Source organism: Talaromyces proteolyticus (assembly GCF_021365285.1).
Source record: "Talaromyces proteolyticus strain PMI_201 chromosome Unknown BGW36scaffold_3, whole genome shotgun sequence".
NCBI lineage: Eukaryota > Fungi > Ascomycota > Eurotiomycetes > Eurotiales > Trichocomaceae > Talaromyces > Talaromyces proteolyticus.
The window spans coordinates 2,478,093-2,502,370 of record NW_025764279.1 but is presented as its reverse complement, the minus strand read 5'-3'; the positions used below and the strand labels follow the sequence as shown (position 1 = coordinate 2,502,370).

Genomic DNA, 24,278 nt, shown 5'->3' with positions numbered 1-24,278 from the left:
TCACGAGTGACACAGAATGAAGGACAAGACATATTAATAGTGACAGTATCAAAAAGAGCGATAAGACTGAAGACCTAAGAGAACAATTTGTAGTTCAGAAAACCCATTCAACTCCGATTCAACTCCGAGTAGAACAACCAGAGTTGCGAGTGATGCGAATTAAGGACCCAAACCGTACACAGACACAAAGGGAACTCGTTGACCAGTATATAAATGGAAAGTTCAGCGTTGTAGAATTTTGTCGAAACGGAGAAGCAATATTACACCAAGATACCACTTGGAATATGAGGATAAGATGGAGATTAATGATGATGATGGCCATGTGAATGCGACAAACGCTTCATCCCCGGACTATAACGACTGGTCCTCGACAATGATCCGACATCGTGTTTCCCTGAGATAAGAAATTAGAATAGAATCCTCAAGCCGTATAACATTGTAGCTGCCAAACTTACCATCGCAACAAGCACGAACATTCTCCAAACGGTCTGCTTCGCGTTCTTGGCGTTCAATGACTTGTCGAAGGTCCTCCGCGCTATCGTGCTCCGCGTTATATGTATCATGGTCATCAAGAGGAACTGGTGTATGTCTTCCTCGAATGCTTGCAAAGGATCCTCTGATTGTAGCATTGAAGACGCTGCTGATGCGTGACGATGTGCTTTGGCGAAGCGCTGAGTTCTGTTGTGAGCTGGGTGCCGGTGATACACGACCAGGAGTTACTGGAGGTCGAATTGATAGAGACGATGTCGCCCGTTGTTTGGATGTGTTCGTTTTCAGGCTGTGGTACGATGACACAGACATCCTGGGGCCAGTTTGGCGCGAATGACTTCGAATGCCTGGGTTGAATTCTTCCACATCCTCCGCCGTCATTTCCTGGTCTTCTGGTCGTTCATCATCAGTTCGGAGAAGAAGATATGATAAAGCGTTATACCAAGTCTCATGTCTCTGACTTGTAGGAGCTGTAAACCGGATACGACGTCCAGGGGTGAGAACTTCAAGACTCTTGCGATGCAGACCAGGAGGGTATGGATTATCATCCGTAATCACACGAACGGCTTCAATAGCAACACTCTTCGCTCTACTTTCATTTTTGCCAGTGTGAGACGGATCTTGATCGCTCCAGTAAAGCGTGCGAGTATAGGGGTGGACCCAGAAGTAGCGGCGATGTCGGGTATTAGACATGTCACCTGTCACTGTCCTGCGGGTATACTTCCAAAGATACTCTCCAATCATGGTTTGGGTTATGGCTTGAATCATACGTGGATCGGTTCCAGGTCGTATTCCTTGGGGCAACTCGCCCGCTTGCATGTTGAATCTGACATCAATCTCGGAGACAAAAGAAGACAAAGATGACCGCGCGGTTGAAGTTTGACTCGCACGCCTCGTCCTAGCTCGAACTGAGGCGGGTTGAGTAGAATTCTCGTTAGGTGTCCTAGGGCGTACGCTTGTTTTATATGCTGATGCTGGAGCGAGAGGAGGTCCCATCGTGCCTGGCATATTTTGAGTAGTTTGTGCGGCAGCAATGACCTGTCTGTGATCAGCAGGAAGAGGGGGGTGATTGCTTCCTGAAGAACCGATTCTAACGCTACCAGAGCTACTAGGTCGCCTAAGCTGCGAGACTGGGGTTGAGTTGATATCGACAACGGGTGCTTTAGCCTTCGGAGTAGCACCAGGGGAATTGAAAGTTGAATCTAGACCGGATGCCGACCTTGATTCCGATGGTGTGAATGGGCGACCTGCCACACGGTCCAGCAGTAATTGATCAATTTGCTTGGAGGACAGGATGGTTTGAGCAGCCTGGTCGGCATTTTGTACCGTAATTTTCTTCACTTCCCTAGAGCTACTGTTACCAGAAATGTCATTCAGAGGCAAGTTTGGAACGTTGGGTTGATTCTCAACACCCTCCCTGAGGCTTGTTTCGCTAGTCGCATCCTCTGAGATGAAAACGGTGGATGGCTTCTTGTGAGGTGATAGATTGTGTTCAGTTCGTCGTACAGCGGACACAGGTCGGTTAAGTGAGTCGTCCACAAAGGCAGCAGATGTAACTCCCAGGATGACGGGCTCTATGGGCAAGGTCTCAGTTGATTGAATAGGAGAAATCGACAAAGGTAGTGATGTTGAAGAAGTCTGTTTCTTGATTGGCAATGGGTCTGTTTTTACAGAGTATATTGACGAAAAGGCGACTTCTGGTTTTGGAGAAGTGTCAAGGCTGGGTTTTTGCTCAATAACAATGGGTTCTGGCAACGCCAATTGGAAAGAAACAGGCTCGGTCTGCTCGCTGTATATCGAAGAGATTGACAGCTGCACTACTTCTGACTCCCTTGTCTTTTCTGGTATGAGCGCCACCTCGGGCTCTCGTGGTTTGGCTGCAATGGGTTCGGTCTGTTGGCTGAATATTGTTGATAATGATAATTCGCGAACCTTCGGGTTGACTGGCGCTGTTTCTTCCGCTTTGATTGTTGAAACATCCAGCTGAAACTTGACTGGTGATTGAAATTCCTTGATATCCTTTTTGCCAATTCCAATTGACTCGTCCCATATGGTCTTTGGCGGTGTTGGGACGGTTGCCAAATGATCAGGACTTAACCCAGTTTGGAGCTTGGTAGGCGTGTATTGAGTTGATGAGTCTACCGAGGGCAGTAGTGATTTTTCAAGTACCACATCACGTGTAGGAGCTTGTTCTGCTGCTACTGCAACTTCGGGGGCCCACGGTTCAGTCATTGTAGAAGAGTCCACCATCTGTGACTGGCGCTTAGACAATGGAACCTGAGAACTGTCTCTGTCCAAAATGACCGAGTTTTGAAGCGGGGTTGATGGCTGGGATAACATGTGCGTCGATCGGATGGGTGTACCGAATTCACCATCACTACCAGGACTGCCAAGTTCTTCGAGTTCTGCGAAGAGGCTTTGACCCATGGGTATCGCACTCTCATGCTGGAAGGAGCCAACTGGTGAGTCTTGAGCACTAGACGTTTCGTGGATGGAGGAAGCCATTGGTGCCTCGCCAGACGGCCGTATGCGTCTGTAGCCAGGCCGGTTCGCCTTCACACGTTGACGTTGAGACTGTGCCTGTACCGGCGTGTGAATCTCACTAATCTCATCATCCGAGGTCGATGCGGTGCTCATGAAAGAAGACCTGTTGCCAGCCTTTGCCAGAGCAAGTTGAGACGGGACTCTTCGGCCTCGCAATGTGCCTTGACGGGGAGTTCCCCTGTCCTCAGTTTCAGTAAGTTCCTCATTGCTATCCTCAGCCATGCTCTCAACCCCAGTTTGAAATGCTTCGCTCTCAGTTGCAGTCTCTCGTTCGTTGGCCGTTTCAAACGCATCTTCAGCTTCGGTAGCAGTCTGGTAGACATCGCTGGCATCGGTGTTGCCTCTGGGAGAGCGCATTCGTTGGGATGCTTTAGATCTGACGGTGCGAGTTGGGCTTGCCTCACTGGTATGGTCCTCCCAGTCCGGCTCATCCAAGGTAATCTCAGTACGGCCCCTTCTACCTGGACCAAGCAAATCAGACCGGGGAAGGGGTTTCTTGAAAGTGTCAGGCTTGATTTTCTGGCGTTTAGCTCCACTTCCCGGTGCATTATCGCGTCGGCGAGTTTCCAGCTCATCTCTAGCTTCTTGTAACATACGTTTGAGCTCAATTTTTTCCGTTTTCTCGCGATGGATGTTGCTCTTAAGATTCTGGATCATCCGATGGGCATGGCCCAAAGAACTTCGCAGAGTCTCCGTCTCCAGATGACCATGTCTTGGAGTTTGTTTGTTAGGTGACGGAGGCGGTGAATTATCAGGCGTATCTCTTTCTGGCTCCGAATCCTCGGCATCGGGTCGAAAGGGTCGAGGTGTTTCCGCTTCTACATGACGGCTGCGCATGGATGCAACTGCTTTGGCGAGTTCTTGATTTTGGTTTGTCAGTTCTTCGACTTTGGCTTGAAGTGTAAGTCGTTCCGCATCTCCACTGGTCAAGTTTCTACGGAGCATGTGGGTTTCAGAGTCATGAGCTTTCTGTGCAGCGGCCTGGTCTTCCATAAGCTTTCCATTGTTCTGCTTCAACTCCTCCAATTCACGTTCCACCCCCCTTTTTTCAGCTGTTAGAGAACTCAGAGCGCTATTTAACTTGGTCTCGCGGTCTTGAGCCTCCTTAACAGCTGCCATGAGTTCACGGCCTTGTGTTTCCAGGCTCCAATTCTCGTCTTTGTATCGTTGTTCACTTTCATCTAGAGTGCGAATTCTCTGCGTGAATCCCTCGGCCTCAAGTTCAAGCCTTGAAGTTTCTAAATTTGCAGCCTTCAATGCTTCCTCCCGTTCAGCCAGGAGTGACTGTAGTTGACGAACTTGAGCCAGAAGTGATGTCGAAATTTCCGTAGCAAATTCAATGTCGTGCACGCGACCAGAGGGTTGGTTGCGTTGCTTGCGTGAAGGCACACTGACTTTTGATGGGGACGCACTTGCTTGACTGGTGAATACGGCAGACGCTGCGGGCGACTAATGAGGGGTGTTAGTCTTTATCCAATTTCCTAGATGAATGCATATTCTTACGCGTAAATCAACGCTTGGGGTTGCATCTCCACCGCTGATTGCTCGCTTCGGGGCCAGGAAAGCACGAGCGCTTTCACGACCTATCTCGTTGTATTCTTTTTCCAAATCTACAAGCTTCTGGCGTAGTTCGGGTCCGATTTCTCCATCATCGCGCTGCTGTTCGACTTCCTTGAGTTTGTCAGAGAGCTCCTTCTGCTGGTTTATGAGCGAAGTTCCTAGTTTCGAAGCCTCCTGTAGCCGCCGCTCAGTTTCTGCTAAATGCGCTTCCAGGGCTCGCTTGGCCTGCGACGGGGACGATGCGTTTAAAGTGAAGAGTTGCGTGTCGAAAGAAGAATAGCGATGCGGTTCTCGCGATGCCGGAGCCCCGTCTGGGCTCGAAACAAAAGGGTCCTCCATGTTTCAGCGAACGTGAGTTTTCCCCTCCAGTTCACCAGCGCGATATTGAGCGGTCGCTGGTCCCTGAAGAGTAAATCGGTCGCAGGGTGTTTGATGCTGATCCGGTGTGCCTTCCGCACGAGGTTTCGATGGGGATCCCGTTTAGACGGCGGGCATTATCTACCTATTATTACTAACAACGTCGGCAATCTGTCGCGGACTCTGTGCTGGCGTGTAGGTCGAAGTCTAGTACGCGGCTATCGGTCTTGGCATTAACGAGGTCTCACCAGACGCACACGATTCGCAAGGAGTGCAATCAAGGGCCGCTGCTGGTGTGGTGTAGCACGGCGTCCGGGCGATCGCAGCGAGAGGGAGAACTGGCGTCGGATTGTTTGTTGACTCCAGACCCAGGCACATCAACCTGACAACAATGGGCGAGTCTGGTACGCGTTTTGTGTGGTCGGCGGTGTTGGGGCAGCGGGCGGGCGCGCACACGGGTCGCAGTCCAACCACAACACAGCACTAGATCTGTACAGGCCGCGCCAGGAGGGCAGTGTGGTGATGCAATGGGTGCACAAAACGAAGGCAAATAACAAGAGAGCGACAAAAGAGAGTAATATGTTGCAACGAAGTCGAACGCGACTGTTTCGACTCCGCTGGGCGGGGGAACACAGGGAAGGGGGAAGAGAAAAGGAAGGGCAGCAGAAGACTGAAGAGAATATTAGCAGCAGGCACCAAGTTAGTTAGGAGGCAGTCGGACTTGGCCTGCGGGAGCCACCCTTGCAAGCATTGATATTACCAATACCACAGTCTTACCTTGCATGGGCCGTGTGTGTGAGGAAGACTAATATTATTGAACAGTTATTTATTATTTATTATTATTGTTTTCATTGCAGGATCTGTATCGTCGCGTATGGGACCTGTAAATTATCGGCTGCCGCAGTAGCATTGCTATTCCGCCGTCCTTAATACGCTGGCTGCGCTACGTAATAATAGATGTATCGTGGTGCGACCCGAATGGCACGTTCAGGACCAAATCTTAATCTGATTTAACTTTCCCTGCTCTAGACCAGCCTGCTTGTTGGCAGGCACATTGTCAATATGCAAATTATTTACTCCGAGTCCAATCGAAGATGACGCTTCGTATGTGAATGCGGCCAAAGAATAAAACGGCGATAAACAAAGCTTAGCCTAAACTGGCTATGGCGCGAAAGCGAGAAATTGCAGGGTTGCGTACTAGGCCCGAATGAGGAGTGGCTGTACTACAGTCTTGGCACAATCATGTGACGTCAGGCAGCTGACTCAGAACCCCAAATAATTATTAGTTATCAACCTTCAACTAGTTGCCACGAGCCACACTTGATAACGCAACAACGCCACCACGACATACACTCAGAATACTTGCAATATGACAGAAGAGAAAGCAGAAGCAATGCCGAGCAATGGAGAAGCTGATGTTCCTCAAGTGACCTTCAAGAAGCGCTCTGCCAAGGCGAAAATCAGCTCGCGCAAGAAACCCGCGACGCCACCACCAGCCTCCGAATCAGATTCCGGCTTCACATCGTCCGACGACGAGGAAGGTAGACGAATCAAAAGGCGTCGGAAAAATGCGGTGGTGACTGCATCATCTACCGCGAACAAACTTCATTCCAAAGCTGGCGACGAGGCTGTATACGCAGCTGCAGCACCGCTGGTCGCCTCGAACGATGCCACGAAGCAATCGAATTGGTACGACGAAGGAAACGAGAATGGCCTCAACGAGAAGGAATTACTCGGGAAACCAAGGACTCAGCCAGTGGCTCCATCATCGGATGGCACGTACAAGGGCACGACGAATTACCAGTCCTTTGTTCGCAAGAATCCCGATGCCCCTACAAAGCAATTCGGTCCGATGAAAGCAGCGACCAATATTCGTACCGTCACTTTCACAGACATGGCTCCCGATGTATGTAAGGATTACAAGCAGACAGGATTCTGTGGATTGTAAGTAGTACCCAATCTGACTTTTGCATGTCTATACTAACCTTTACCTAGTGGAGATTCGTGTAAATTCGCTCATATCCGGGAGGCATATGCTCATGGGTGGCAACTTGATCGAGACTGGGAAATCAAAACGAAGGGCAAAAAGCTTGCCGGGCGCACTGTCGCATCTCAGGAGAACAGGGGCAAAGGAGTAGAAGAGGATGAAGACGAGGATAACAAGCTATTAGAGAGCATTCCCTTCGCGTGTATCATCTGCAAGAGCGATTATAAAAGTCCCATTGTTACAAAATGCGGCCATTACTTCTGCGAGCCGTGTGCTCTACAACGGTATCGGAAAAATCCGTCATGCGCGGCGTGCGGCGCAGGTACTGGCGGTGTTTTCAATGTGGCTAAGAAGCTGAATTATCTGTTGGAAAAGAAACGTGAGAGAGTCAAGAAACGCCGGGAGCAAGCCATCGCCAACGGTGAGGATGTGAATAGCGACGAAGACGCAGCTGCTGAAGTCGACAACTAGTTATCAACTAGCCATCACCTAGCATTTGCAAGTGCTCGAAAACAATTGATAAAAGCAGCCAGTTTAGACTCACAATACAGCCTACACATGTGCAGTGATTGGAGATATACACACGACCTAGAAATATATCAAAGACGATAGAGTTGTGTTCATGATCTCATAACTAGCCGTGTCTTTAGATAAAAGCAAAAGCCACAGCTATCCCTTCTTATCAAAATATTCCTCGACCCTCTCTATCAAATCCGCTTTTTTTCCCGTCGTGGAGAGCTTTTTAGAGGACAAGAAGTCCTTCAGGATTGGAAGTGTTAATTTTGACAAAAGGCCACTGTGATAGTGGTTCAGAACGTCATCAGCGGTGTTTTGGGCACCATTTTCAGTCTTCACCTTTTTCGCAGGATGCTCTTTTTCTGCCAAAGTGTCAGAGGCCTTTGGCGCCCTTTTTGCTAAAGTTGAGGTTTTGGGCTGTTCTGAGAACATTTTACGATATTGGGAGTCAAGCTCATCGCCCCATTCAATGACATAGTCGCCAGCCCGCTTATCAATCTGCCTATACCTGGGAATTGTTTTGTCTACTGGCTGTTCCGGCAGATCCTCGTCTAATGCGAGTGCTTGTAAGATTCGATAATGCCACTGTAATGATGGATTTGGATACTTCCGCGGGTCGTATTGGGCTTTGGGAAGTTGAAGTTGTTGGACAACTGTCCTCATGCGATCAATCAACGGCTCAGGGGCCACATAGAGATTCGTTTCGGGATTCTGCCTAATATCATCCGCGAATGGCAGAGGTATGATCCATAACCCTGGTGGAGATACCTGAACCTCATTCTCGTCCGTCTTTTCTGCGCCGGGAAGCATAGCAGCTAGGACAGGGGCAGCATTTTTCCTAGGAATGAACCAAACGATTCCAATCTTCTGATCGTGCAGGAGCTTCTGGTGAAGGGCCGAGAATACTCGGGTTGAACCGACATAATCTTCATCGGATGGGTATATGAATGTTGGGTGTTTGATAGAAGCCCAGATTGGAAGGGAAGATAAAGGTTTAAACCCGATTATTTTGATGACAGGATCACCGAAATTGCGCAATGCTTGTTGCTCTTCGATGGTGAAAGAGACTTGCTCCCCACCATACTTGTATGCCTTGCGTATTTCCCCTTTCTCGACTGTACGTGCAGTATCTTCTGCCATCTGAGTCGTTGTACCTTTTGCGATCTCGGGTTTTTCGCCTCCAAGCCAGACAAAGCAGCTTCTAGCGGGTTCTTGTTTTTTGAAAAGAAGGTAGCCAGTCACCGATATTTTGAAGTTCGGGCCAAATTCTAATGGAACGTTTGAGAAAAGAGCTCGGCGAGGGACTGATTTTGAATTCACTGAAGAGAGAAGGGAGTTGAGCAATGAGATGCCGTCACCGCCTGAGGTGCGAGCCTGAGTCAAGGCTGGGGATAACCCAGAGGCTTCTAGATCATTAGGACTACTTCTATAAATAATATCCTCGTTCATGTTAGTGAAAGTCTTCGTCAAATTTCAGTAGACATACATCGTAGAATTTTGACCTATCAAAGTCGTGGTCCGGCTGAGAAATCGGGAACAGTTCAATAATGACTCCAAGGTCATATAAATCTTTTGCTCGGACTGTAGCAGCAGATCGCATGATTCGGTCTTGCCCGTGCGGGTTATCATTGTCCGTAACTATGAAGAGCCGCCGGGAAAGAAAGTTGGAGGCCTTTGAGGTGAATATTTGATTAGCACAAAACAGCACATTAGCCATCGAGACCCTATCCTTTGACGGAACAAGGATCTGGTCCTCCTCTTCGTCCTCCTCAGCTAATGCGCGTAACTTCTTCACATCGCCCGCGTCGGGAATATCCAGGTCTGTGAATAGGTAGCAGTTGGGGTACGACAGGTCGCCTCGGCTATTTTCATCCTCGTTGTAGAACTTCGAAGCCTCTGTTCCAAAAAACAGAATCCCCATCATATCTTTTGGGTTCGAGATGATGCGCTGCTGCATCAAACTATAAGCGCATTTGATAGCAGCCTTGGCCGGCGACTCTGGCGGTTCCTTTTCAGAGGCTGACGGCCGTAATCTCAACATAGAATCGCTGATATCGATGGCGAAAAGCACCGCGTCTTTGACGGATTTATAACCCTAGGACGGTAACTACGGTCAGCTCTCATATTGAATTTGAAGAATTCCCACGCGCATACAGCATCATCGATTTCATCATCTTCTTGGTATGGGTCTTCCTCTGGGGGTGGATAATTGTCACTCATTGTGCAAGCTTGGGCTGTTGCATCTCCTGGGATGTAAGAGCAGCTACCTCTGTCGTGCTTGTGCCTTTGTTAATATTAATGATTAGCTCCTGCCCTCCTGCTGCCTGGCGTTTTCTTCACGTGCCCCCGCTGATGACGCAGACGCGAAAGACGCGAAACTCACGTGACGCTCTCCGCAAATACCAAGCCAGGCTGACTTCTACCGAGGCCGTGATTGGCCCGATGCGGGCGACAGAGGACAAGCTTGCCGTCGGCTTCTCGGCTGCGCCGCAAATCGATTTAGCAGTCAGCTTAGCCACTAGATGATTCAACTCAAGACACACAGCGTCACCTTTGTTAGAAGCGAAATTTCGAAAATGGCGCTGCGCAATCAATATATGCTGCCAATGCGCATCCTCGCAACCAATTTCCACAGCACAACCAAGCCCACGGTTCCGGCTCTGGCCTGCCAATGGACTCGGAGGCATGGGTTAGCAACCTCTACCTCACCGCCCACAAAGGGTTCTAAAGGGCCGACTGCCATGGTGTTTCTGAACATGGGTGGCCCATCAAAAACCGAGGACGTTGAAGATTTCCTCAGCCGTCTTTTTGTAGGTTTAAGATGTTCATTGACAGACAGCACGTGTTCCACTAACATCAGGCTTGTACAGGCCGATGGCGATTTAATCCCTCTAGGGCCGCTTCAAAAGTACATTGGCCCACTCCTCGCTCGTCGACGAACCCCAAAAATTCAAAAGCAATACTCAGCAATTGGCGGAGGCTCGCCAATCCGCAAATGGTCGGAACATCAATGCGAAGAGATGTGCAAGATCCTCGACGAGATATCACCCGAAACTGCTCCACATAAACCATACGTTGCGTTCCGCTATGCGGCTCCGCTTACAGAGGAGATGTACAATAAACTCCTTGAGGATGGTTTCGGCGGTGAAAACGGCGGCCGAGCTGTTGCTTTCACGCAATATCCCCAATACTCATGTTCCACCACCGGAAGCTCTCTCAATGAATTGTGGAGGTGGAGGAACCGATTAGAAGGGCCTCGTGCAGGGCAAGATTCAAAAGGCACTATCAAATGGAGCGTCATTGACCGGTGGCCAACACATCCCGGTCTGGTGGAAGCTTTTTCTAAGCTCATTGAAGATCGGTTGGCTACGTACCCGGAAGATAAGAGATCCTCGGTCTTGCTCCTCTTTTCTGCTCACAGTCTGCCTATGAGTGTCGTAAACCGAGGTTAGTAGCTTTATATGCTATTTTTCTTTCAAAGAAATACTGACAAGTATAGGTGATCCGTACACTGCGGAGGTTGCCGCTACCGTCCATGCAGTTATGCAGCGTCTTGGTTTTAAGAATCCTTATCGACTCTGCTGGCAGTCACAAGTTGGGCCATCAGCATGGCAGGGTGCGCAAACCAGCCACACGGTTGAGAATTACGTCAAGAAAGGATTCACAGATATGATACTGGTCCCAATCGCCTTCACTAGCGACCATATCGAGACTCTCTACGAGCTCGACAAAGAGGTTATTGGTGAAGCTGGTCATCCGGGAGTGAAACGAGCAGAAAGTCTGAACGGCAGCCCAACATTCATCCGTGCGCTGGCCGACATTGCTCGAGATCATTTACAGTCGGGGGAGACATGCTCCAGACAGATGACACTGCGGTGTCAAGGCTGTACCAGTGAGCGGTGTTTGGAGCAGAAAAGGTTTTTCGCTGGAGACCAGCTTGGGCCACTTGTACGATAGATACCCTTAGGGGATAGCTGAAGCCAACTACTGTCAACAGCATAACATACCCGAGTGAAGAGAGTCATGATAGTACACATTGTGTATGGAACATTGAAACTGACGTGCTAATAATGCCCATGCGGAGATAAGCCAACGTCTCCGCCAGGTATTACAACAACACAATAACATTGTTCTTCAAACTACAGGCCAGACGCTCGTGCGACGTCAACATTCTCAGGTTTAGCTTGATTAGCTTTGATTAGCCTCGGGCTTTCAAATACTGTAACATGCATTTCCAGTCGTCGTTCTCCTAGTTTCATCCCGGACTAAAAACCGTCCGAGATTCCAACGCCCGGCGGGGCCGATGCTAGTCCTTATCGCAGTCAATCTAGAGCCGTAAATTCGTCAGCAACTCGAAGACAGCACGCCAGCGCGCTAGCACCGCCGTTCAACCAACTTAATCGTTTGAGAACTTGCATGCGCTGCCAACTTTCCATGCATGATTTAATCACAGACAACACAACCCGCGAATTCCGGACCCCAGGCGTGGTCCTAACTTCAACCTTATCCTCTGTTGCGCGGATCGTCGATGTTCTCGTGAGTCCAGGGATGCAAGTTAAATCCATTTCGCTGAGCATCCTTTATTATCACTGTAGCGCTATAGCACAGGGCATGGCTTTTCCCCTACATAATTAAGTCCATTTTCATTGAACCAACTTGTCAAACAACATTGGCGCCCCAATATGGAGACTGAGGCGGCGTTCGTCGTTGAAGCCGATGAAGATGCGCGCCTACTATATCGAGAGCAAAACACAGCTCGGGACTCTGTGTTAACCGAAACTGCTCCGTTATTACCAGAGACCACTCCAGAGCCCGACGATGGCCTTGATAGGCCGTGGCTAGGGTCGAGCGAATTTGCTCGGAAGCCGGCATGGAGGCGACCATCGGTATGATGATATTCCACCTTTTATTTCATTCTAGCGATACTAACGCGTGTAGGTGTGGTGGATTGTGTTTCCATTGTTTCTATTTACAACCGCATATGGTGGTATAGTCGTTCCAAGAGTCAATCTCATCCTGAGTCTCGTGTGTCGAGACTATTTTGCCGAGCGGGCTTCCAAGGATCCCACCTTCACCTATCTCCCAGTGGTACTTGGCGATAATAACGACCAGTGCTCCATACCAGAAGTTCAAGCAGGCTCGTCACAGTTTCTACTATATATCAACCTCATATCAGGGTTGCTCTCGGCAATTGTCAGTCCACGTTTAGGTCACCTTTCCGATCGGTATGGACGCACATTGCTTCTGTCACTTTGTGTCTTCGGAACCCTTGTGGCAGAGGCTTTTACTGCATATGTCGCAGCAAAAATCGAAAGCGCGCCGATTTCCCTTCTTTTGGTCGGCGCATTCTTTGATGGCGTTTGCGGCTCATTCACATTAGCCCTCGCGTTGGCGCATTCGTACGGAGCCGATTGCTCCTCTCCAGAGCGAAGAAATGTTGTGTTTGGATTCTTCCACGCGACTTTATTTGGTGGAATCGCCATCGGTCCGTTTTTGTTCGGCCTCTTAATAAAGCTCACCGGAAGTATCATTGTGATGTTCTACACGGTCTTGTGTTTCCATGGCATTTATTTCGTGGTGCTGCTATTTATCATCCCTGAGTCCCTGTCCAAAGAGCGCCAACAGGCCGCAAAACAAAAGCACCGCACAAAACAGTTACAGTATGACCATAGCTTTCTGAAAAGTCTGTTGATCGAGATAAACCCTGTAAACATTTTCACGCCACTCAAAATATTGTTTCCTACAATTGACAATTTGCAATCGTTCTCATTTGAGGAACGGACCATGTTCAAATCCCTACGCAGGAATCTCATCTTGATAGCTTCCATTGACACCTTGATATTCGGCGTGGCCATGGGCACTATGCAAATTATCATTCTCTATGCTGAATACATGTTTGGCTGGCACAACTTCGAGACCAGCATTTTCATTTCAATCACCAATATTACACGCGTCATTACATTACTTGTCATTCTCCCCATGGTGACACGACTTATACGTGGGCCACAGCAAAGCACGCAAACCAACTCTGGGTCGGATAGGCTAGATATTACTTGTATCCAGCTTGCGATTCTATTTGAGCTTTTGGGGTACATCGGATATTCGCTTTCGCGCAGCGGCGCTGTTTTCCAGCTTTCAGCTGTAGTCGCTTCGTTAGGAGGGATGGGTTCGCCTACTCTACAATCATCGATTACGAAGCATGTACCTGCCAGCCGTACAGGCGAAATATTAGGCGCCACGGGTCTCCTACATGCACTCGCTCGGGTGATTTCTCCCATTATCTTTAATTTAATTTACAGCGCCACCGTTGGCAAATTTACGCAGACTGTGTTTGTGTGTCTAGCATCGGTATTCGGACTTGCAGCTCTTCTGAGCTTCTTTATTGTGCCTGGAGGTAGGTTCACAACCCACTGAATTTCATCTCATCCATTTTTCTAACTTGGGTCTCTTAGTCTACTTACCGGCGACACCTCCAGCTAGTCGTGAACCGGAATCTACAGAAGATGTTAATATAGCAGATTGATCTTGATATATTGTCTTTTGTTTTCTATGTAGATTTTCAGTTAGAGGCTGCCTCACAATGCAGAGTAGAGAAATTTGGCATTCGCTTTTTACACGCTCCTTGCAATGCATCAATTGATGAGGATATAATAGAACATGAGATCTTAGTAAATCCATCACAACTCCAAAGGTTATTGGATAATCATCGAATATAAAAACTTGATGCAATCGTCGTGACCAAGAGAGAAGGTTAATTAAATACCGATGCTTGGCAGTTTAATGATGTTGGCTGGTCAGCGCCGGTGCGGTCCGAAAAAATTTCCCAATCACCTCTCGTCTCTCGACCTCCCCGGCCGGAGCTTCAACAACCAAGTCAACACCTAGGTCATTTTCTTTTTCCCAACCGCGTGACTTCTGTATTACCATTTACCATCTTTTCATGCATCGATTAACACCTCATTGAATCTATTCCGCCATCTGGGACCATTTAGGTCATGCTGCCTCGGCGTACGAAAGCAGTGGCCATACCCTCAAAAAATGCCCTCCGAATTCTACGACAATTGGCCTTAGCTGGCTCGACCCTTGGAAGCGTGTGTACGGTCGCTGCACTTACGTACGATGTCCAGCGACGCGTGGCTATCGCCGAGCAAATTATCGAAAACAAGCGAACCCTGCGAACATCGGCTCCCTATTACAATGCTACCTCTGCGGCCAGAAAGTTGAAACTTATGGTGGAAGCAGCAGAAGCAGGAGAATTCGAGGGGCTGAATTCCTTAAAGGATGGAGGCTGGAGGAAACGTTCCCCCGGGCTTGCGGATGCTAAAACCGACGGTTCTACACCCGATGATTCTACCACCCATTCTACTAGCACGTTCAACATTAGACGTGTCTTCACCGATTTGACGCCAAGCGATTCTGCCCGCTTATCAGGGATCAGTCAAGAGCGAACAAGCATAAATGCTGATTCGAATTCACAGTATCGGTTGAACAAATGGTCTCAAGCACTTGGCCATTCTATGCACGGCAATAGAACGAAGGAAGTTCGTGATCGTTCGAAGCATTGGGAAGTGACCACGTACCTACGATCGCCAAATCTTGACTGTGTGCGGCGCCTCTATAAACTCGACCGAATCATCGAAGCAGCGGAATTGCTTCTGGAGAAACATATGCCTTTGGATGCCCCGTTATCTCCTGAAACACGAGATCTGGCACAATATCTTTTCTATGCTAATTGTCATGGTGGGAATGCCTTCATAGCAAGGCACATATTCACTCGCCTCGAAGAGGTTGATTCTATAAATGATCGTATGTGGGAAGCCTTATTGGTCTCCTTGGCAAAAGCCGGCGCTGTGGAATCTACTGCCCGGCTGTACCTGAAATACTACAAGTCGAGAGAATTGCCTACCTACCTTATTGAGGTAATACTACGATGCTTACTTGAATCTCAGCGGCTAAGTCATGCATCAAACCTGATGTCAAAAAGCATCCGCCACGATCACAACTGTGGACTTTGTGGTATCTACTTGTCTACCCTTTGGAAGAAGACAAGGAATATTGATCTTATGAATCAGCAACTTGAAAAGCTTCTATTGATCTTACCGCGATTCAAAAAGACCCCAACCCAGAAGCTTTTCAATCCCGTCTTGAAAGCATACATACGCTTCGGCCGCTTCGCAGATGCAGAAGCGCTGGTAGCTGATATGCAAAATGTTTACAATATTCCTTTAACTGGCAGAACAATGGGATTATTGCTACATGCACATGCTCTATCCTGCAATTGGGCCGAGGTCGAAAAGGGCTTTCAAGAACTACATGAGCGGGGATACACTTCTGGTGATCAATACAATTTTACACGAACCTTTGACACCATTTTCTTGGAATTTTGGCCAAGCCATAATATTGCTGAAATCCATCAATTCATCGTGACGGCTGTGGAGAAGTATGGGCTCATTCCAGACCAGGTACTCTATACCCACATTCTCATAGCTTATCTCGAAAAGGGCGTCCCTCAGGATATTCAGAATTTTATAGCCCTTGGAGAAACTCACCAATGGAGTGTCAAATTTAATGAAGACGAATTCATGAAGTTGGTGCAAAAGCGACGACGTTCTCTTGAGCACAGTCCTGTCGGCCTTTGGCAAATGCTAAATGTAGCAAAAGCAAAGAATCAACAGGCAGCATTCTCACGGCAAGTCATGGGATACGATCAGCGTTCGGTTCCTCATTCAATGGCAAATTTGATTCCGTATAAAAAGAGCCATCCGAGCTGGTATCGCAGAATGGTACGAGGAGTTCGTACTAATGAACGACCTATTGACCACTACCTCTCACTTCACACACAAATGCTCCAAGCTCTATATAGTGGCAGTTACAATGGGGCTCTACGATCCTTCAACGTCGCCAAAATTTCCGAGTTTACCTTCAAAACATATCATGTCCAGCTAGCCATTATTGCAACTCTTGCAGGACCAGGGCGGCTCAAGGCGGCTCAGGATCTAGTCGACGAACACTGGGAAGTCAAGCGCAGAATCACTCCCAAATTTTTCTCCCAAATTAGGGAATGTGACCTTTTACTACCCGACATCGAGGTCCTCAAATTAGCCGTATTCGGCCTCTACGGCCTCTGCTGGGAAGAGCCAAGTTTACAACTAAAGCATCATTTCATGATCAATATAGTTCGCTGGCTCATCAGCCATGAAAGGCACCACGACGCGTTGGATCTAATGATTACCACATACAAGTCTCGATATGCCCGTTATGAAAGATTTGACGGCGTCTGCATGAAATTGTTCATACGTGCTTTCACGGCGACTGGGAACTTCCAGGGCGTTCGTTGGTGCATCATGACAGCCTTATCGCGAGAGTCTGCTTGCGGCGAAAGTTTCGTTAGTGAGATGCGACGATCTGTCGCCATCCTGCGGATGCGGATGCGCGATAGGTTCCAGATACAATACCGAAAACAGACATTTTATTATGACAATCTCGACACTCTCGTGGATATGGTAGAAAGGAAAATGAAGGGTGATCCCCAAATGGCCGGATTTGAAAGCCGAGCCACGCGAAAAAGACTCTCTAAACACTTTCAACCACAACTCAACAAGTGGCGCGATATCGACTTGCACACCGTCAAGCAGACGATCGTCAACTGGGACGAGGAGCTCGAGTTTGAATACCTGCTTCAAAACATGACTAGGGCTAGTAGTGTCTCCAAGACCGAATCGTGGAGGGAAGTGGATGTTGTCCGAGAAGGGGACGAATACAGTGTATAATACTAATCCATGCATGTACTATATCGACTCTCAGTCAATCACCTATATAACCAACTCTAGTTCACTCCAATGCACATTGAAGACATATCAATTTCAGATAATAATATTAGGAAGAAGTGAAGAAGGTCATGCAATTCGGCCGTGTAGATCGGCGAATCAGACGGCGGGCGGCGCCGGGGTGCCGGCTAGGCCAAAACAGGCAAGCCAGGGGAAGATTATCACATGTCACGCCACCCTGTGCAGGCTGCTGCTTAGTGGCCGCTGCCTTCTCTCGTGTCGTTGAAAAGCTCGCTGTTCAGCGCCTGCAAAAATATTGTCATTATCATCCACGCAATTATTCTCATTGCTGCTGCTGCTCTCTCTCCCTCTGCTCCGTCGGTCTGTCTGATATGAGCGCATAACGAGCCATTGGCTTTTCTGACTAACCTCAGCCCTCCTTGAAACCTCTTCGTCCTCGCAACCATGTCCGTGACCGCCACCTCCACCTCCGCGTTCACATCCTCAGGCACAGGCGCGGCCGCGGCCACCCTGACAAAGCGAGCATCGATCCCCGCCATCACCGTCAATGGCGAGAAAGACGCACGGGGTTCGCCAGAGCGCCAGGCCGATATTCTGATTATTGGCGCTGGAGTCGTCGGTTGTGCATTAGCAGCTGTTTTCGGAAAGCAAGGACGGAGGGTGCTGCTGCTGGAAAAGTCTTTGAAGGAACCCGATCGCATTGTTGGAGAGCTGCTTCAACCTGGAGGCGTTGAGGCGCTCGAGAAGCTGGGGCTGCAGGGCTGCCTGGAAGGTATCGACGCCATTGCAGTCGACGGTTACAATGTGATTTTACGCGGCACACATTTGAAAATCCCGTATCCGGTGGATAAGAAGACGGGCATTGCACCCAAGGGCCGGTCCTTTCACCATGGTCGTTTTATCATGAAGTTACGAGAAGCTGCAAAGGCAACACCAAATGTCACCATCATCGAAGCCACGGCTACAACCCTTATCAAGTCCCACTCCGACGTGATTGGCGTTGAGGCCACAGTCGGTGGTGCACACCAGCATTTTTTCGCGCCTCTAACCGTTGTCGCTGACGGCTACGCCTCTAAATTCCGAAAGGAATACCACCCGCGAACTCCTGTTGTCAAGTCGAAGTTCTGGGGCATGGAACTGATCGATGCAGAGCTACCCATGCCACAACACGGCCATGTATTTATCGGCTACGGCGCACCAGTGCTCATGTACCAGATTGGAACCCACGAAACCCGGGCTTTAATAGACATACCCGAAAACTTGCCCTCGGCTTCTGTCCAGAACGGAGGTGTCAAAGGCCATATGCGAAACGTGATATTACCATCACTTCCGGAGAGTCTACAACCCAGCTTTCTCGCAGCCCTTGAAAAGGGTGGACTCCGATCGATGCCGAACTCATTTCTACCTTCCTCTCCCAACAAGACTCGCGGCTTGATAATTCTCGGAGATGCATCGAATATGCGACATCCGCTTACCGGTGGTGGCATGACCGTGGCCTTCAACGATGTGGTAGTATTGCAGGACTTGCTGAGTCCGGAAAATGTACCTACATTCGCCGACGCACCGCTTGTTACGAAGAAGATGAAAACATTCCATTGGAGGAGAAAGAACGCTGCGTCTGTTATTAACATTCTCGCCCAAGCATTGTACTCGGTGTTTGCAGGGAACGGTAACTAACCCCTTTTCTTTCCACACCCAACATTTCTCAGCCCTTCTAACATGCCACAGATCCTAATCTCGCCGTTCTTCAACGTGGCTGTTTCCGCTATTTTGAGCTAGGCATGATCGAGCAGCCAGCCGGGATGCTCGGTGGAATAATTAAAGACCCGTCAGTGCTCGTACGACATTTCTTCTCCGTCGCCTTTCTCTCCATATGGGTTATGATAGCCGAATCACCCATTTATTTAATGCCTGTGGCGTTTCTGCGATCATTTGTTATTCTATACACCGCATGCGTTGTTATAATGCCCTACATATTCGCTGAATTGGAGAGGTAGCAAACAATGTTTTGCTATTATCAAATCCAATTTTCACAATAAAAAAAAGCGTGTACCCCTTTTCAGTCTGCCCATTCAAATTACCTGTTTTTAATGCCATGGGGTTCTAAGAAACATCTTTCTTCATATGCTACTTTCGGTTGGAACACGAGACTTTCTTTCTTTCTTCGTTTTGGCAGATACACTAATCATCAAGATCCCAACCCTATGGACGCACTTATGTGTGTGTTTGGGTTTCTTGATACACTTTTCATTCTGTACATAGAAAATATCCGCATATACTCCACGCCACTTTACATACGAACCTAATAATCAATACAAAGGATAAAAAGAAACTTGAAATGTACTCTGTTCTGTCAATAAAGTTTCCAATTCGCGGGGCTTTACAACGGTGAAATTGCGTCGTTTTCTATAATTCTCTTATTTCATAGAGGCATCAATGCAAGTCTTACATATGTACATTTGATATAGTTGATTTCAAGCGAGTGGCTCTGTTCAACTCTGTTGAAAGATTGATGGTTTCGACTTCCACGTCGTACGCGTCATACATCATCCACTCCAGTGGCTTAGAAAGACAGAACAGGAAGATTAAGGAAGGGGCAGCGGATGATATAAGAGCTCAAGGGTAACTATTCCATCCTCTTACGTTGAATGTTTTAGCGGGAGCCGATTTTAAAGAACTGGGGAGGAAATTAGGGGGAAATTCTTCGTAATCCCAAATGTATTTGGCTTGCAGCCATGTCACGCTCTCTTCTATGTTGTCATAATTAGGTACACTGTTGAAAAGTTCAACTGGATTGATGGAAAAACAAAGCCTGACAGAGTCTGATATCGTATCTTCGCTCGCCTGCGATGCAAAAAAACCCCTGAATGCACCCTCCGGAACACCGTAGTTACCACCTGAAAATATGCAGCAAGAAAAAAAGACTCATCAAACCCTCTCGCATGGGTAAAAATTTGCCAGCACACTAACATAGTAACGGAAACAGAACTTGCAAATCAGGTGGTATATCTTGCATAAAACTGCCAATGAAATCCGTAAAACACCTCAGCTCGAGGCATCATGATACAAAGGTTTGAAGGCTAGAGAAATGAAAATCGCGATGATTCCAACATTCTTCCGTAGGTGTCCAGAAGCGGCAATGTTGAGTTTTAGGCTCAATTTGAAAAATTGAAAACACCGGGTATAGTCTCATTTATTCTCATCCCCCCTTCCGAAGAGACTCCTCCAGGGGGAAGGACTCCCCCATATTTGTCTGCTGAACCTCCGCCATGGACTTTGCGTTCCGCTTATGTTTCTTCTTGGTTGTCTGCCAGCCACCATTCATATTTGTATTTCCGCTATCCCGGCCGTTGTGAATAGGGGGCAACACTTCAGGCTTGCGTGGTAGAGAAGCAGGTTGGGTGTCTCTTTTACTCAGCAATGATACTGATGGAACAGGCTGTGGTTCTTGCGCAGATTTCGCTTTTATTTTGTGATTAACACCGTTCACCTTGTCGGACTCCAACCCATTCGTCCGGCTTTTTGTTGTAGGGGAGGTAGGAGAAGATTCCTTATTCGAATGAGGGTTTCCCGTTGCTGACAGCTTCTCCGGTGACTTGGACTGGCGTTGATGGGCAGGTGGTTTGGTGGGTGATTCTCCGTTAAGTTGTCCGGGCTTCGTTACCTTTCGATCACGAACAGATTGTACATCATCAATACCGTCAGAGCGCGATACTTGCAAGCCCTGAAGTTGATTACTTAGGCCAGAGTCTAACCCTCCGGCCGTATGGTGAATGCTATTTGTTGATGAAAGAGGATCCATTTCGAACGTTGTTGGCTCTTGTGCTCCGGCTGATAAGGCATCCGATGCCCTGGAAGGGGATTCCCACCCGGTTTCCACGTCACTTGGTACAGACGCAGCTAAGTTAGAATATTGATCTGTATAGTCGCCTTGTGACGATGTCTTAGGGTCCTGCGGGGGAACAGAGCCATCAATTATTAGAGGACCACGGTCACGAACGGTTGCTTGTCTTGGGGTCGAGACCATGGAGGGTGACACTGCCTGCCCGTTGGGTAGAGGATATGCACCAAAAGGATCGGGATAAGCCAGAGCTGTATGGCGGTAATCCACCGGCGTCTGAGGATAAGCTGCTGCAGGCATAGGCATGGCCATAAGGGTCTGCTGGTATTGTTGTGGTGTCACATAAAAGCCAAAATATTCGGAAGGTCGATGTTCTTCAAGAAGGGCGGAAGCAGGCATAGCCGACAGCGAGGGGCTTTGCAAGGTCGAATCAGTTTCTGTTGTACTTCGACTTGGGGATCCAGGTTGGAATCGATCTCTCGAGCCATCATTCAATGGGACCGGTGAATACAAAGCAGCAAAATTCTGCATCACCGGAGAGTGCACAGGTCTCGCGGGCTGGGAGTGAGATCGCAGTGACCCACTGGGCGAACCGTTGGCAATCGATGAACGACGAGGATTTCGCTGCAGATCTGGAACTGCTGACGACAGCGATGGAGACGAAGGGTTTGTGTTGCTTCCCTGGACACTTTGCGTGGCGAGTGGCAAGTATGCCGGATTATAGAACATTCCTGGACGGAGGGAACCCAATGGTGGATGGTTCACTGTGCCGGCTCGAGCTCGAGCGTTATCATCTGCAGGGACCTCTTGCTGCGGAAATGAAAATTGTATCAGGGGTTGGCGAATGAGGACAGGTGGAGCCCGTCCAGTCAATAGAGATTGGTTATGTAGTTGCATTCGCAGCTCTTGCTCTTGTGCCTGCAATATCTGAATCTGTTGGTACAACTGGTCATGAAGTAGGTATTGCGCCTGTTGGGCATGGATATTCATATCCGGGTTGACCTGGACGTGGTGAGGGCGAAAATTGCCGTTGCTACTGCGATTAGTTGCACTAGATGAACGACGTGCAGAATTGCTTCCTCCGCGACCATACTGATTTGAATGCCTGGCTCCACGACCACTGCCTCTGCCGCCTCGGGAAGAGGGGTGTGACGACGTGGGTGTCAGGATTGGCCGTGGCTGGGGCGGTGGCCGCTCCCAAACACGTTCCTCCTCAGGAGGAAATACATACTGCTCACAGCACTTCTCCAAATTGACCTCTGAGATGGCCTTGAATGCTCTCCGTAATTCCATATGCAAGCCACGGAATGAAGTATCGTCTGCAGTGTTGCCCAAATTTCTGGTGGTATTAAATGGTTCTTCGACACATAATCGATTATTTTGCAACAGGTGCCATCCTTTTCCTTCTTTTGATATGAGTTTCCCCTCTCGAACTGAGATGGCAGATTTCTCGTAGTCCACCTCGTGGCCATAATATCGAAAGAATTGAAATAGGAGCTGACCGAGGGTCTGTTTGTTTTCATTGCCGAATCCTTGTAATGAGTCCAGATCATCATCGAAAGATACTTCAACACCATCGATTACTTTCTTGGTTTTATGTGGCCGATTCTGGAGACTTGGGAGAAGAGGTGGATCCCTGGTCTGCAAAAAGTTTATGATAAGGCATATCCAGGTGTAGGAACTAAGTGTTCCACCAAGTGCTGTGATGAACAAAGACTTAGTGTGAGAAGAAAGCGGTATAGAGTGAAGTACTGACCTGCATCATTGAGCACTCTTCTCTTTGTCCAATGCTTCACGATCATGGCCAAAGGACGAACTCGCTCATCAACATCTACATATGTGCGGATCATGCGAGTGTTCTCCAATGCTAATGTATTATTGACGTTCATGTCGCAGGCCATTTTCAATTGTGGGTCCCAGATCTTCACGATGGGAACCTTAGCATGAGAAACACAGACCACTCGCTCCATCCCATCTTTCATTTAGGGTTAGCTGTGAAGCAATCTAAATGGACAGAACTCTCTTACGATTTGCCAACACCTCTGCCAATAAACAAACATTCTCCAACTCTTTGAAAGATGTTGTGATGCAAATATCGACTGTCACAGAAAGCGTTAGTAAAAACAACACATCTCAATAACATGGGTGCAATACCATCTGAATCACTTGAGCAGAGTTTATTCCCGGAAGACCCAAAAACATGGACTTTGATATTATTGCCTGGCCACTGATCATTAAAAAGAGTTTCCAATTTTTGAACAAGCTGCCTTCGGCGATCGTCGCTCTCCGTGGACGGTAATAGCTGGGTAAAAAGTGCCTGCATATCGGCACTCAATTTTTCTTCTTCTTCCGATTCAAGTTTCTGTTTTATCCCAAGTTTCTCTTGTGGTAATAAATCGCCTCCCAAACTGTACGGCATCCGCCGACGAAAGAAAGCCATCCCCGTCTCATACTTGCAGCCGCCGAGAGGTTTTCTGAAAGAGGGCAGGGGATTGATCTCGGAGTGGGTGGAATGAGGAGAGGTACTTCGGCGACGTGGTGAGGGTGATCTCGAGTGGAAAGACAGTCCACGCGTGTGCTGATACGGAGTCGAGGGAAGGGAGTTCGACTGTTGCGAAGTGAGAGGCGGTCGGGAAGACATGTTGGCATTTGACGCCGAGGACTCTGTCGACAGGTGCCATTCCATATTTGATGGCAATTCTTGTGCTAGCTGTGGTCTCGCATCTGGCCTCTGTGAGTTTTTGTGGTTCCCATCAGTTTTTTCTGAAGACATCCAGAGAATCCAACGTTGCGGAACAACACTGGCCCTCGACGAGGGTTGAGCCGAAATGACCGCAGAGGCAAACGAGAATCAGGGAACACCAGTTAATGAAAAGAGGGCACTTGATATGAGTTGCCAAAACCAATGCTTGGATGAGATTGTATGTCCACTTCAGATCGATCGTTTCAGACGAGGATTCGGAGTTGTGTGTTGGGGTACTCCGACCGGGAGTCGACGAAATGATCAAATACGTTCGAGGTAAATTATACAAAAGCGTTCGCCAACGGCCGAGGAGAAAAGGAAGAAAGAGTGGGGGAAAATATGTGCGTAGAAGTGAAACAGATCTATCCAGTAGACAAGGACCAGGTAATTTAGGAATTCGTTGGATTATGAAAAGAATGCAGCCATGCGAGTGCGGAGGCAAAATGTACGATC

The 24,278-nt window shown here is 48.4% G+C and overlaps 8 protein-coding genes across 8 annotated transcripts; 5 read left to right on the top strand and 3 right to left on the bottom strand.

The window, feature by feature from the left end:
* Positions 1-351: 351 nt before the first annotated feature.
* BGW36DRAFT_356541 (putative nuclear migration protein) lies at positions 352-4,932 on the bottom strand (the record flags this gene model as incomplete). The annotated part of the gene is made up of 2 exons (XM_046213783.1): positions 352-4,482; positions 4,537-4,932. 2 exons carry the CDS (start codon positions 4,930-4,932, stop codon positions 352-354), a joined length of 4,527 nt encoding a protein of 1,508 aa, XP_046075794.1.
* Positions 4,933-6,343: 1,411 nt separating this feature from the next.
* On the top strand, positions 6,344-7,408 carry BGW36DRAFT_290584 (uncharacterized protein; the record flags this gene model as incomplete). The annotated part of the gene is made up of 2 exons (XM_046210770.1): positions 6,344-6,894; positions 6,946-7,408. The coding sequence occupies 2 exons, from the start codon at positions 6,344-6,346 to the stop codon at positions 7,406-7,408; spliced, it is 1,014 nt and encodes a 337-aa protein (XP_046075793.1).
* Positions 7,409-7,606: 198 nt separating this feature from the next.
* Positions 7,607-9,673, bottom strand: BGW36DRAFT_290862 (putative DSB repair complex subunit Ku70; the record flags this gene model as incomplete). The annotated part of the gene is made up of 3 exons (XM_046210799.1): positions 7,607-8,893; positions 8,940-9,548; positions 9,608-9,673. 3 exons carry the CDS (start codon positions 9,671-9,673, stop codon positions 7,607-7,609), a joined length of 1,962 nt encoding a protein of 653 aa, XP_046075792.1.
* Positions 9,674-10,029: 356 nt separating this feature from the next.
* BGW36DRAFT_290040 (putative mitochondrial ferrochelatase) lies at positions 10,030-11,410 on the top strand (the record flags this gene model as incomplete). The annotated part of the gene is made up of 3 exons (XM_046210727.1): positions 10,030-10,263; positions 10,324-10,900; positions 10,953-11,410. 3 exons carry the CDS (start codon positions 10,030-10,032, stop codon positions 11,408-11,410), a joined length of 1,269 nt encoding a protein of 422 aa, XP_046075791.1.
* A 725-nt stretch (positions 11,411-12,135) lies between these two features.
* Positions 12,136-13,976, top strand: BGW36DRAFT_356537 (putative tetracycline-efflux transporter; the record flags this gene model as incomplete). Its single annotated transcript, XM_046213782.1, has 3 exons — positions 12,136-12,339; positions 12,392-13,847; positions 13,906-13,976. The coding sequence occupies 3 exons, from the start codon at positions 12,136-12,138 to the stop codon at positions 13,974-13,976; spliced, it is 1,731 nt and encodes a 576-aa protein (XP_046075790.1).
* Positions 13,977-14,298: 322 nt separating this feature from the next.
* On the top strand, positions 14,299-17,335 carry BGW36DRAFT_372825 (uncharacterized protein). The gene has a single exon (XM_046215517.1). The coding sequence runs from the start codon at positions 14,449-14,451 to the stop codon at positions 17,221-17,223; it is 2,775 nt and encodes a 924-aa protein (XP_046075789.1). The 5' UTR covers positions 14,299-14,448; the 3' UTR covers positions 17,224-17,335.
* Positions 17,336-17,685: 350 nt separating this feature from the next.
* Positions 17,686-19,238, top strand: BGW36DRAFT_289205 (squalene monooxygenase; the record flags this gene model as incomplete). The annotated part of the gene is made up of 2 exons (XM_046210643.1): positions 17,686-18,910; positions 18,970-19,238. The coding sequence occupies 2 exons, from the start codon at positions 17,686-17,688 to the stop codon at positions 19,236-19,238; spliced, it is 1,494 nt and encodes a 497-aa protein (XP_046075788.1).
* A 1,202-nt stretch (positions 19,239-20,440) lies between these two features.
* BGW36DRAFT_289483 (uncharacterized protein) lies at positions 20,441-23,768 on the bottom strand (the record flags this gene model as incomplete). Its single annotated transcript, XM_046210670.1, has 4 exons — positions 20,441-22,782; positions 22,839-23,057; positions 23,110-23,181; positions 23,237-23,768. The coding sequence occupies 4 exons, from the start codon at positions 23,766-23,768 to the stop codon at positions 20,441-20,443; spliced, it is 3,165 nt and encodes a 1,054-aa protein (XP_046075787.1).
* Positions 23,769-24,278: the final 510 nt, after the last annotated feature.